Raw genomic sequence first — 13,981 nt, forward strand, 5'->3', positions numbered from 1 at the left:
GACGGGGGATGGAACCCTAGATGTTCACATGCCTGGCTGGTGCTCTATCAACTGAGCCAACCGGCCATGGCCACTTAAACATTTTCAAACCTACAGAACCTATCTCGTTCATAACCCGAGGTTTGTCTGCCTATAGTTGTAGATTTTATTTTCATTATCCATGTTGTAAATTGTAGGTTTACTAATGTCAGCACATAAAAATGAAGAATAATGCAATATTTGACTATTTTTCTTTTCATAAACCTGCCTTGTGTAACATGAGTCTCACTAGAATGTAAGTATGGGTAAGAGCACTGTAGCAGCGTGTGTCTTTGTTAATCACTGTGATAATCACCTTTCAGTTATTTTTACCTCCAAAGGGAAAGTCAAGTCAATAGGTTTTCATAACTATATTATGCTATGTCATTGATTATATTATTGATTTTATTAATGGAAATATTGTTTTAATAGTCATGTATAGTGCACACAGTCCAATGGTTTAATCCCACTGTCTTGAGTCAAGTCAGAAAAGCCAACAGCAGTTTTTATTACTGATTTGAGTTTAGTACTATAGGTATATCTTATTCAGTGTCATAAAAAGGTATAGCAGTAATTTTCTCTCTGTTGCTTTTGATATAAGGAACTTGTTAAGAAGTAAAGATAGTAAAATTGTGAATCAGCAAGAATGAAGATAAAACTTTTGGGAATGAATACCACTATAAATCTTTTACTAGAGGAAATATGGAGTTAAAAGAAAGGAGTATATGATACAACTTGGCAAAATAGTCCATTTCAGTTCAGTTATTTAAGAGGCTCATATCTTTCAAACCATAATATCTCTGAACTCAGGATGTGTCTTAACAATTGAGGGTGTGTTAAAGTCGAGTTGGAGTGTCTTTTTCTTTCTAAAAGATGCATAGAATAATGGTGTGTTTTACAATCAGTAGCATCTTAGAGTCAGTAAAATTCATGGCTACTTTATTGGATTTCTGAGAGTCCCCACCAATCCCTCCTTTTTCTATTTTTTCTCTTTTCCAGGACTGTAAATCCTTTCATGGTGTATTTGTAGGATCAGCATGTGGTCTTCATGGGCCTTATATTCCAGATGTACTCTTTTGGTGTGTTATCTTATTTTTCACAACATTTTTTCTGTCTTCATTTCTCAAGCAATTTAAGACCAAGCGCTATTTTCCTACCAAGGTAATTGGGGTATAACTTTGGAGTTCTGGAAATAGTCATGGTTTTTTTTTTAATGTTTTTATTCCCTTTGTTTATTTCAAAACAGTAATATATTGTTTGAGGTTGATACTTTATGTTGAATAGTTATAAAGAAAATATTCGTAGTAAAAAATGTATGTTACATGTCTGAGCTAGCAGTAGGGAAGCAACGGTACCTTGAGAGATGGTAGGTTAGTTATGAAATGTATTTCCTATCTTTTGCAAAAATATTAGATATAAATATATTTCACTGACACATTGTCACTAATCAAAAACCTCAGTTCTGCTTTCTAATGGCATATTTTAATCTGAAAGGTATGAATTATTTTGAAAGGATACATATAGTATTTCTGTGTTTATATTAACATAATCCTTTTACTATAGGTGCGATCGACAATCAGTGACTTTGCTATATTTCTCACAATAGTAATAATGGTTGTAATTGACTACCTTGTAGGAGTTCCTTCTCCTAAACTTCATGTTCCTGAAAAATTCGAGGTAAGGATTAAAACACTTGGCTATTTGTTACCCGGGCATACCAAACTACTTTAAAGTGAGGCTCAGATGCCTGGGTAGTTTTTTTTGTTGTTGTTGTTGTTGTGACAGAGATAGGGACAGACAGGAAGGGAGAGAGATGAGAAACATCAATTCTTCATTGCGGCACCTTCGTTCATTGATTGCCTTCTCACATGTGCCTTGATCGAGGGGCTACAGCAGAGTGAATGACCCCTTGCTCAAGCCAGTGACCTTGGGTTCAAGCTGGTGAGCTTTACTCAAACCAGATGAGCCCACACTTAAGCTGACGACCTCGGGCTTTCAAACCTTGGTCGGTCCTCTGCGTCCCAGTTTAACGCTCTATCTACTGTGTAACTACCTGGTCAGGCCTGGGTAGTTATTTTTAAAATATGCATAGTCTCTGTGAAAAGCTGATGGTTTGAAGGGAAATATATCCTACTTACAAAAAAATGAAAAGATGCAAAGCTACAAACGAATCTATGTAGGAAATAAGCAAGAAGGTATCAAAGCTAGTGCATCCTGGAGAATGAGTGAAAATATCCATGATGAAGAGCTGGGAGATGTTTAAAAATTTGTCCTTCTCGTAGCTGGAGTTCATAATGTACTTTCCAGGCAAAAGAAACATTCATTATTTTTTTCTAAAGAATTAGCTTAAACTTGAATTTATGAATAGCAAAGACATCCTAGTTAAATTTCTAGGACAGTGTATCTGACAGTAATTGGAAAGTTCCAGTTAACATTTTCCAGCAGGTCCAGGAGAAAATTAAATACTCTTTTTTAAGAGAAAAAATACTGACCCTGGCTGGTTGGCTCAGCTGTAGAGCATTGGCTCAGCATGTGGAAGTCCTGGATTCGATTCCTGGTCAGGGCACACAGGAGAAGTGCCCATCTGCTTCTCCACCCCTCCCCCTCTCCTTCCTCTCTGTCTCTCTCTTCCCCTCCCACAGCCGAGGCTCCATTGGCGCAAAGTTAGCCGGGGTGCTAAGGATGGCTCCATGGCACAGGTGCTAGAATGGCTCCGGTTGCAACAGAGCAACACCCCAGATGGGCAGAGCATCGCCCCCAGTGGGCTTGCCGGGTTGATTCCAGTTGGGCATGTGTGGGAGTCTGTCTCTCTGCCTTCCCACTTCTCACTTCAGAATTATACAAAAAAAAAAAAAGCTTTTTTTTTTTTTTTTTTTTTTTTTTTAAGAGAAAGAGAAGGACAGATGGGGCAGACAGACAGTAAGGAAGAGAGATGAGAAGCATTGACTCATAGTTGTGGCACCTTATTTGCTCATTGATTGCTTTCTCATATGTGCCTTGACCAGGGGGCTCCAGCTGAGTCTATAACCCCTTCCTCAGGCCAGCAACCTTTGGGCTTAAGCCAGCGACCATGGAGTCATGCCTATGACCCCACGCTCAAGCTGATAGGCCTGTGTTCAAGACAGTGACCTCAGGGTTTCAAACCTGAGTCCTTGGTGTCCCAGGTCGATGCTCTATCCACTATACCACTGCCTGGTCACACATGAAAAATAATACTTTAATCTGATCATCCATGAGCCCTTTGTTTTCTTTAGCAAACTATAGTTCTATTGTGTACAATATACCAAATGCATAATATAGCATCCAATCATTATTTTCCCTTTTAAGTAAAAGGTGGTAGCTTTTGAGTAATTTCTGAAATTTATTCAAGTATTTGTGTCACTGCCTATTTTTACATTTAGCAGATTAGATGACTTCTTTTAGAAGCAGAAGGTTTAAAGGAAACCAGAATTAAGCAATATAATGAAGATATGTTAGTCTGTCTTTCACTGGGATAAAAATGAGTAACATTATTTTTAAAAGCAGTGCTCTCCAAAGTAGAGTGCATGGGTAGAAAATGACTCATCAAAATTATTTAGAAGGTCTATTTATATTTTTACTTAATAATAAGAAAAATTAAGCCTTATATTTACTATATGAATTTTACTATATAGAGAATCATGAGTAAAATAACAGGTAAATGAGAATTGAGCCCTTGAGTATATGTGCTCACTTTTATTTATAAAAATTTCTTAATATTTTTGCTGCTAAGAGTGTATAATAAAAAAAGTTTGGGGAACTTTGTTTAACATAGCATAGATTTCAATTTACTAAAGGTATTAGGCCATAAAAGACATTCTGTTTTTTGCCAAATCTTACAAATAAATGAAACTATTAAGTGAAGATTGGTTCAAAATATTGAGTTAATTTTCTGTAATCGTGGCCCCATTTTTTTATTCTGGTTCTTAAGTATATTCTTGTCATTTATTTGTTGATCTAGCTTTCAAGCAGTAGACTGATTTCCAGGGGCATAAAATACATTTGGGGTAACAAATTAAGGCACACTTGAGAATAAATGCATTGTGCATGGTAAAATATTGATATATGTGCGCTATATTGAATATGAAACAGTTTGATAGATATTATCTGTGGGAACATTGAAATACCTGAATTAGAAAATACTGTTTCCCTTTTATATTAACAAATGTTTTCATGAAGAAAAAACAGGCTTAATATGAAGTCTAGGTAATGCAAAGGTGATTAGATTTCAGTATATCCGTTGTCCTCCAAGACTATTAAGCTATCGTATGATCTTTAACAATTTTTTTGCTATAAAACAAATTTTATGTTATAGCTTTGAAATGTATTAGCATCTGACAAAATGCCAGCTTTTTGTCAGTAAATGCTTTGGGAAAGTAGTGTCCTGAGACTCAGGTGTTGGTGCTGACTGTGCCAAGATCACCAGTCTGCCGGACCTCTAAAGCAATTTAGATTAGGAGTTGATCGAGCAGGTGGATTGATTTTACATTATATGAAATAGGTAGGAGCACGTGGAAATGGCATTCTGCATCGCTTACCTGTTCCTGTGTAGTAAACCTCCCACCGCAGCCTAGGAACAAAAGCCTTTTATTTGTTCATAAATCTGTGGTATTGGGATTAGGCTTACCTGGGTACTGAGTGGTCCGGTCTCTTGTTTGTGATATTTCTTATGGCCATAGTAATCTGTTGTCTCGATGGGGAGCAGTGTGACCCCATTCACATGCCTGGGACTTCAGACAGCTGCAACAGCTGGGGCAGTTGCCTCCCGTCCCTCTCACTACATCGTGCCTTGTCCTCAAGGCTTGTCCAGATGCCTGAACAGCTTAATATCAGGGTTCCGAGAGGTTAGAAGAGACACTGCAAAGGTCCTTTCAGATCAAGACTCCGGAACCACACAGTGTCACACTTGGCCTTATTTTGTGGGTGAAAGTAAACCGTAAGATCATCCCAGATTCAAGGGAAGGAAATAGACTCCACCTGTAGATGGAAGGAGTAGCTAAACCACGTGGACATGGGATCTGCATCTAGGGATAGGAAAAAAAAAATCCTTGGGGATATCTTTGCAAATGATTCACCATTCATACCAAGATCCGATTCTTTCTGATCCCTTACCATTTCTTGAAATAGACACATGCAGTCTATGCTGAGGGAATTTTGGGCAGTACAAGGAAGGAAACATTTTTCTTTTTAACTTTTTTAACAGCCTACTGACCCAAATAGGGGCTGGATCATAAGCCCGTTGGGAGAAAACCCGTGGTGGACCTTGTTAATAGCTGCTGTGCCAGCTCTGCTCTGCACCATCCTCATCTTCATGGATCAGCAGATTACAGCTGTGATCATAAACCGGAAGGAGCACAAACTGAAGGTGACTTCCGAATTTTGTCTCAAACCTGATCATTTCTTCAAGAGTTTGGGGTGTTTCCATAATGAGCAGAGCATTAAAAGATGTAAAGGGGAAATGAATTTCTTCTCTCTTTATAAATACGTAGTACAGAATTTTAACCTGCACCGTTTAGACTGATAAATATTCACATTCATTTTATTTTTCAGAAAGGAGCTGGCTATCACCTTGACTTGTTTGTGGTTGGTGTTATGTTGGGAATTTGCTCCATCATGGGACTCCCATGGTTTGTGGCTGCAACAGTGTTGTCAATAAGTCATGTCAACAGCTTAAAACTTGAATCTGAATGTTCTGCTCCAGGGGAACAACCCAAGTTTTTGGGAATTCGTGAACAGCGCGTAACAGGGCTACTTATTTTTATTCTAATGGGCCTGTCCGTGTTCATGACTTCGGTACTAAAGGTAAAATGACCCTTTATTACAGTGTTTTAAAATCTTCTTAATCATAAAATTTACACTTGATTGTATGAAAATGCAACATTAAAATATCTAAAGTTTCACTTCCCAAGTTTTACTCAGAAAATAGTATTTTGGTATGGTGTTTTAATACAATAGGAATTTAAGCATTAGGTTTGTCCATTTTAAAAATAATTTTAAAAGAATAATATGAAAGACTTTAGAGTTCTGGAAGGAATTAATCCATGACTTAGTTATGACCTAACAGAAGAATATATTCAGAGGATTTTATAAGCATGATTAAAAGAAGAAATGTTGTAAAATGGATGCAACTGAGTTATTTGGCTAAAATGTAAACATAATCTTGCTATTAAGTTAATGCATTCCTCCTAATGAACTAAATGAAACAAAGTAGTAGTACTCAGTAGAAAAGCATAAAGAGCTAATATTATAATGAAGCATGTGGGAAATTACACTTTATGTTTAACATCTAGTCACATCTGCTTTTAGCTTTACATATCTTACTGGATCTCATGATTAAAAAAATAACAATAACCATGGCTAACATAGCTAAGTAATCTGAAATTTTTTATTTATTCTGGAAGAGCTCAACTCCTTTTTTCCCTTGGTGCTCTAGCTATTTTTGTTAAAAGCAAAATTGCTAAGTAGACCCTAACTGGTTGGCTCAGTGGATAGAGTGTTGGCCAGGCGTGTGGACGTCCTGGGTTCAAATCCTGGTTAGGGCACACAGGAGAAGCAACCATCTGTTTCTCTTTCCCTTCTTTTTCTCTTCCCCTCTTGCAGCCAGTGGCCCAATTGGTCCAAGAGGGTGCTGAGGATAGCTTGGTTGGTCCAAACACATCAATCTCAGGAGCTCAGGATAACTCAGTTGATTCAAGCATTGGCCCCAGACAGAGAATGCTGGGTAGATCCTGGTTGGGGTGCATGCGGGAGTCTATCTCTTTCCTCTCAGTAAAAGAAAGGAAGGAAAGAAAGAAAGAGAGAGAGAGGGAGGGAGGGAGGGAGGGAGGGAGGGAAGGAAGGAAGGAAGGAAGGAAGGAAGGAAGGAAGGAAGGAAGGAAGGAAGGAAGGAAGGAAGGAAAATAAATTACTTAGTAGAGAGTTGTATAGCATTTATAAATTAGGTTACAAGCGTAGATTTATAATGTATATGTATGCATGTTATATAGTAAAAAAATTATAGTTAAATATTAGGAATTCTTTGGCCTTTTTTTGTGGATTTTCTAGCAGCCAATTAATTCACCAAACATTTGGTGAGTACTCAATGTTCTACTGAGCAATGGGAAGCAATGATAAATAGGATACATTATTGTCTACTTTTAAGAACTTGGCAGTCTAGTTGGTAAATGGGCAGTTACTGCCTAGAGTTGAGTGTATTGTTAGAAGTGCTTGGGACAAGAGGAAAAATATACAGTCTTATGAGAATGCTGGCCCCTACTGACAAAGGTTACCCTTTACATTTTTTAAGCTTTAAAAAGTTTTTAAGTGTTAACTGCATATTGGCAGAAAAAAGTCAAGTAGAATATCAAGAAACCTCTAACATAAAAAGCTAGTCTATTTTCCCTCACTTTCTGAAAGCAACTCTCCATAGAGGTAAACTTTTTTTCGTTTTTTGTCTTTTAAGTTATTTTGGACCTCTGGGAGTTCCTGACACCCTCTCAGGGATCTTCCAGATCCTTCTCTTTCCAATCATGTAACTGTGAGGCTGGATTTTCTTCATATACATTAGCCAGAACAACATATTGCAGTATATTGAATGTATGTACAGATACGAGAATTCAGCTGTCTCGAGTAAGCCAGCCACCAAAGAGATTTAGAGAAATACAAAACCATGCTACTCTTCTCACTTAATATATATATATATATGTTTTTTGGAAATTACAGTTTTCTATAAAAATGTCCTTGATACTAATTTGTAATGAGTTTATTATTTTCAAATGAATTAACAATAACTATTTACATTTTTCTTTTAATTCCTTATATGGTGACTGTCTCCCACATAGCTATATGGGTAGAGTGTATACTTTTTGTCATTCTGTTCATTCACTTTACTTAGCATTCCAGAATTACTATATGGATAAAATATTTTCTTGACATCTTCTGAGTATATTGATGAGATTTTTAAACATCTTTTCTTTGTCTTCCTGAGTTATTTTTTTCCTCCAGGGTCCTTAGGAAGGACACAGGACAGAGTAGGTTGTTCAGCAGTTTCCTCTGTAGCTCGTGGCTGTTTTTGCCTGGAGCGGCTCTCTCCTGTGGGTGAGGGCCAGTTGCAGTTTTGAGTAAACGGATGGGGTCTGTTGATAGTTGTGTGGGATGTGTAGGTGTGGACTAGGTAGGCAGCCTGGGATCCTCCTCACTGCCAAAGTAATAAGAATTTTCTAGGCCTGACCTGTGGTGGCGCAGTGGATAAAGTGTCGACCTGGAAATGCTGAGGTCGCCGGTTCAAAACCCTGGGCTTGCCTGGTCAAGGCACATATGGGAGTTGATGCTTCCAGCTCCTCCCCCTTCTCTCTCTCTCTTCCTCTCTCTCTGTCTCTCTCTCTCCTCTCTAAAAATGAATAAATAAAAAAATTTAAAAAAAAATTTTTCAAAAAAAAAAAAGAATTTTCTTTTGGGGGTGGAGTTCAAGTACTGTATTCAGTAAGTGGTACTGTGTAATAGTCACGGTAAGGGTAATGATAGTAAATAATGGCTAAGGCTTTTTGAGTGAGATATATATATATATATATACACACACACACACACACACACACACACACACACACACACATGCCATATGTTTAAGTATTGTATGTATATATTTGCAATCCTTTAATTTTTATTGCAGTCTGATAGAGGAGACTGAAGTACATAGAGGATAAGGCTCAATAGGAGTCTACCGGGGGGCTTTTAAACCAAGTAGCTTGGTTCTAGTTCTCAATCTCTTAACCACAGCACATGCTCCCTCCCCTTTTAGGGAGGAACATGTAGAAAATAAACAATTTTCAACAAGGTTATTATTTGCTATCATTTTGCTTTATTTTTAGAAAAGTTAGATCGCATTACTGAAAGATCATTTAATTTCGTCTCAATAGGTAATCACTGGCCATATTTTTGTGTATTTATTACTGTGAAATTGTTTTTGTGGCATGAATTCTGATTGTGTCATTTTACTTACAGTTTATTCCAATGCCTGTTCTGTATGGTGTTTTTCTTTATATGGGAGTTTCCTCATTAAAAGGAATCCAGGTAAGCCTTAACTATTTAATGATTTTGTAGAAAAACTTTGAAATTTTTTTATTTTACAAAGATTATTTTTATGATGCCATTGCTTTATTTGCAACTCTTAATACTGTGAGCGTGGGTTAACTGGGGACTTCAAAACCACATTTTCTGAGTGATTGTTGGCTTAGTGCACATTTTTTCCCCAATAATGAGATCATGAACGGATATGATCCTACCTATTTTTAATTCAAGTCAGTGAAAGGCCCACTATCATTAAAGAGTCGTATAGTATGTGGGAAGATCAAAAGGATTGGATTGGGGGAAAAAAGTGCTGTTTCTGACATGTTAAACAACAATTTCAGTGCTTAAAGAGAAAAGGCAGATTCTAGTTTTCCATAAAAATGGCGATACCTGCCATTTGTATGGTGCAATACAATTTATAAAGCTAGCACAGAAATTATTTTCTTTGATTTACAACACAATATGGGGAAGCAGAAAAGGAAGAAATACCAACTCTGTAAATGAGGAAACAGAAATTGAGAGACTCACTGAGGGTTCTTAACTAAGTAAGCAATGGAACCCCGGCTAGAACCCAGGGATTTCACTACTTCCTTTTGTTTTGTCTTATTTATAATCCTCCCTGGAAAACAGCCTGATGAAATTTGTTAAGACGTATCAATCCAATCTTAGTGTATAAGCACTGTTAGTACCACGTGACCACCTGTAATGAAAAGCCTGTTGTCTAAAGTTGCCAGGTAGTGGCTGGCAAGACTCCTCAAAGGGAGTCTCTTGATTTTTTTCAACACTGTGTAAGATCTGCTCTCCGCTGGTCAAGGAATGATCTCGTTAACTCACTTTTATTACAGTAATTTTATGAGGTAGGTAAGGCTGATCTTTTCCCAATTTATAAACGAGGAAATTCAAGCTGAAAAAGACCAAGGAATTTGCTCACAGCTTCCTTTTCAGTGAGTGAAAAACTGGTAATTGTTACTTTTCACAGAATTGATCATGTTAGCTGGAAAGAAACATAAGATTGTTACTCTTTCATTATACATATTAGAAGTTGAAAGAGTAAATGACTCATACATTTGATTGCAGGAGACAAATTTATCTAAATATTAGAAACATGTAAAGTAAAGCATTTTGGCTTGAGTTTTCTGATCAAATTAATTTATATTAGTTCACATGATGGCTATGGTTACTCACAGAACAAATCAAGGAAATTATAGTTTCAGTCACAAGCCTAACATTGAATGTATAAATATAATTTCTTTTTATAGGTAGAAGAAATAATATTTTTGTTGAAAATTTTTTGTTTGTTTATTTTTCCATTGCACACATAGTTCTTTGACCGTATAAAGCTGTTTGGAATGCCGGCCAAGCACCAGCCCGATCTGATCTACCTCCGCTACGTGCCGCTCTGGAAGGTCCATATTTTCACAGTCGTGCAGCTCACCTGTCTGGTTCTTCTGTGGGTAATAAAAGCTTCAGCTGCTGCAGTAGTATTTCCCATGATGGTAAGTTTCTATTTTTTCAGACTTTGTCACTGGTTAATAACACTTTGGGTTTTTTTTTATGATAATTATTAATATTTATAGTTGACTTTGAGAAAAAGAATAGTCCATTTTAAACACCTTTGGCGTTTTCAAATATGAATTAGCCCTTTCTAGCTATTTTTTTTAAAACTGAATTTGCTTGTTATTTTCTACATTTTAGTGTGTTTTTTGTTATGGTTTTAGTTTGAGTTATAGAATCCCACTTTATATTTTTAAACAATTTTATAGTTCAGGATGTTTATAGAATAAATATGATAGACAAGTATTATATAAGAAGCAAAGTAGCCTGACCTGTGGTAGCGCAGTGGATAAAGCGTCGACCTGGAAATGCTGAGGTCGCCGGTTCAAAACCCTGGGCTTGCCTGGTCAAGGCACATATGGGAGTTGATGCTTCCAGCTCCTCCCCCCTGTCTCTCTCTCCTCTCTCTCTCCTCTCTAAAATGAATAAATAAAAAAAAAAAAATTAAAAAAAAAAAAGAAGCAAAGTAACCAGACAACTTGGTTCTTTTATAGGATACCTCAATACATCTTTCAGAAATTAACAGACCTAGAAGTTAAAAAATACTAAAGATTAACAATGATATTAATAAGACAATATAATTTATCACAGAATATTATGTTTTGCATATAGAGAATATGCATCCTTTTATAAATACCATGTAAAATTGGTATATACTTGGCCATAAAGAAAAAAATGAAAGGTTGTAGAGATTATACAGATAATATTTCCTTGTCACAAATAAATTAAATGTTAAAAATGAAAAGCCACTGAAATAATCTTAAGTTCTTATGAATGATAAAACCATTGTGAGGTATTGAAGTGGAGACCTTTTTAACAAAGTCTGTGGCATACCTCTAAAAATACACTCATAGGAAGATGTATTCCCTTTATTGCCTGTGGACAAGGCCCACTGGCGGTGAGGACGACGGAGCCGCAGAGACCCGACTCCAGGGACCAGGTTCAGTGATGCAGATCCACTTTATTCAGGAAGTAAGCTAGCTTATATACACGTGGGTTCAGCCAATAGGCTGTTACAGTGTGTCCTTCACAGCCAATGGCTGAAAAGATCAGGGAGCTGCCTGGTTGGCGCTAAGCCACCTCCCCCCAGTGGGCGAGCTCCCTCCTGGGTGTGCCCAGGAGGGTTTCAGGTGCTGGAGTGTTCTCACAGCATTGCATCAGCCACAGCTGCTAGGAATGTGCTCTGCACTCCACCTACAATTGCCTTTATATTATTCAAGATAATTTAAAAAATTAAAACCAAGTTTTTTTTATTTGTAAAAATCAATAATGGGTAACCTCCTAAATCTAAGTAAAGAAGAAAATGAGAGCATACAATGTACAAGATTAAGAAAAAGTTATATATAAACACAGCTAAGGAAGAAATGAGAGAGGTTTGAAGAAATATTACATGAATCTATAGCAATTATTTGATCATCTAAAGCAGAGATCGACAAACTTTTTGCTGTAAAAGTTCAGATGGTAAATATTTTAGTCTTTGTAGGCCACAAGAATATTATATAGGTACTTAAGTAATGACAAATTTCCAGTTTCTTCCTGATGAAATTTAAAAAAGTAATTGTACAAGTGCATTTGTTTATTTTGTTTGAAATGAAAGACCGATTAGAAAAATGGAATTCTTTTTCCTTTGGGATACTATTTTGCTTAATTGGGTTCAAAGTGAGTGTTTGCTGTTACCAAGTCGAATCCAAATGCTCATCTGTAGAAGCTATTTTCAATGCGCAGTCCATCCAGATGGCGGGCTGGATTTAACCTGGGGCTGTGGTCTGCCTATTCCTGATCTAGAGAAAGGTATTATACTATACCTACATTTCCAGAACTGATACAAAGAGAAGTATAAAATATTTATAGGTATAACTCATTTTCAGAGATTTGCAGAAAGGTTCAGATCTGCCCTTGGAGTAGCAGGCCCAGGTGGTTAACAGCCGAATTTAATGGGCAGTTTATTCCAGTCCACCTTGAATTATTCTAGACCAAAGAAAAAGGTGGAGCCTTCTGCATTATTTCTAATCAAACACTAATAAGATTTTAATAGCAAAGCCTAATAAAGTTGTGTAAAAGAACTGTGGTGCCTTCTCACTAATATAAATGCAAACAATATTAAAATGTTAACAAATAAATGAATGTACAGTGTTTCTATAAGTAATGTGTCATAATTAAATAGACAGTGGTACTTCAGCATCAAGGATTATCAACATGATTAAAGATAAAAAAATTTTTTATAAAGATCAGTCATTATAAATAAAAAATTTGTAAATGAGGTTCTTATTGAATTTATTGGGGTGACTGACATTGGTTAATAAAGCCGTACAGATTTCAAATGCACATCTGCACACTGCACCACGTGCTCACCAGCCCAAGTCGGGTCTCTTTCTGTCCCCATTTATCTCCTCCTTTGCTTTCTTCCACCTCTCCTCACCCCCCTTTCCTTCTGGTAATCACCATACTGTTGTCTGTGTCTGTTTTTTATTCTTTAAGGCAGCGGTTCTCAACCTGTGGGTCGTGATCCTGGCGAGGTCGCCTAAAGCCATCGGAAAATACATAATGCATATCAAGTATTTATATTCCGAATCATAATTGTAGCAAAATTACAGTTATGAAGTAGCCACCAAAATTATTTTTTGGTTTGGGGTCACCGCAACATGAGGAACTGTATTGCGGGGTCACGGCATTAGAAAGGTTGAGAACCACTGCTTTAAGGGGAGGGAAAAAACCACATAGATACTGTAAATGAGCTTTACTATAGGGTAACCCACTATTACTACTGTTATTTTATATTTAAGTTTCTGTGATAATATATAATTCTTATAAAGAGGAAGTAACATTATTTGCTGATAATGTGATTATATGTCTATTAATCCAAATGACTCAAACAAGAAAGCCTTACTAGAATTATTAAGAATTTTTTTAGGGTGGCTAGCTATGTATAAGAAAACATAGAATTAGTATATAGTCTCTATCTTAATAATAATACTAAAGATAGAAATAGAATAAAATTGTATTTACAATAGTGAGCCAAAACTATAAAATACTTAAGACCAAATTTGATAGAAAAGACCTATTTAAAGAAAAAAGAATTCTTTATAATAATGTTTGTATTAGTTTCTTGGGGCTATCTTTAACAACATGCCGTAGACTCATTGGCTTAAAGCAAGAGAAAATCATTATTTTATAGTTCTGGAGGCCAGAAGTCAGAAATCAAGGTACGGACAGGGCCACGCCCCCTCTGAACCCTGTTGGGGAGAATCCCCCTTTCCCTCACCCTGGCTCGTGGTGTTTTGTTGACAATCTTGGGCATTTTTCGGCTAGCAAGTGCATAGCTGTATCTGCATTCATCATCACGTGG

The 13,981-nt window shown here is 36.7% G+C and overlaps 1 protein-coding gene across 13 annotated transcripts in view; it reads left to right on the top strand.

The window, feature by feature from the left end:
- Positions 1-13,981, top strand: part of SLC4A7 (solute carrier family 4 member 7) — a 112,149-nt gene that overhangs the window by 85,186 nt on the left and 12,982 nt on the right. For all 13 annotated transcript variants that reach the window (XM_066350771.1, XM_066350780.1, XM_066350773.1 and 10 more), the window contains 6 exons: positions 1,018-1,179; positions 1,582-1,695; positions 5,240-5,401; positions 5,587-5,838; positions 9,016-9,084; positions 10,404-10,577. In XM_066350771.1, coding sequence (XP_066206868.1) covers positions 1,018-1,179; positions 1,582-1,695; positions 5,240-5,401; positions 5,587-5,838; positions 9,016-9,084; positions 10,404-10,577 — 933 coding nt within the window. The remainder of the gene's footprint in view (positions 1-1,017; positions 1,180-1,581; positions 1,696-5,239; positions 5,402-5,586; positions 5,839-9,015; positions 9,085-10,403; positions 10,578-13,981) is intronic.

Source organism: Saccopteryx leptura, chromosome 10 (assembly GCF_036850995.1).
Source record: "Saccopteryx leptura isolate mSacLep1 chromosome 10, mSacLep1_pri_phased_curated, whole genome shotgun sequence".
NCBI lineage: Eukaryota > Metazoa > Chordata > Mammalia > Chiroptera > Emballonuridae > Saccopteryx > Saccopteryx leptura.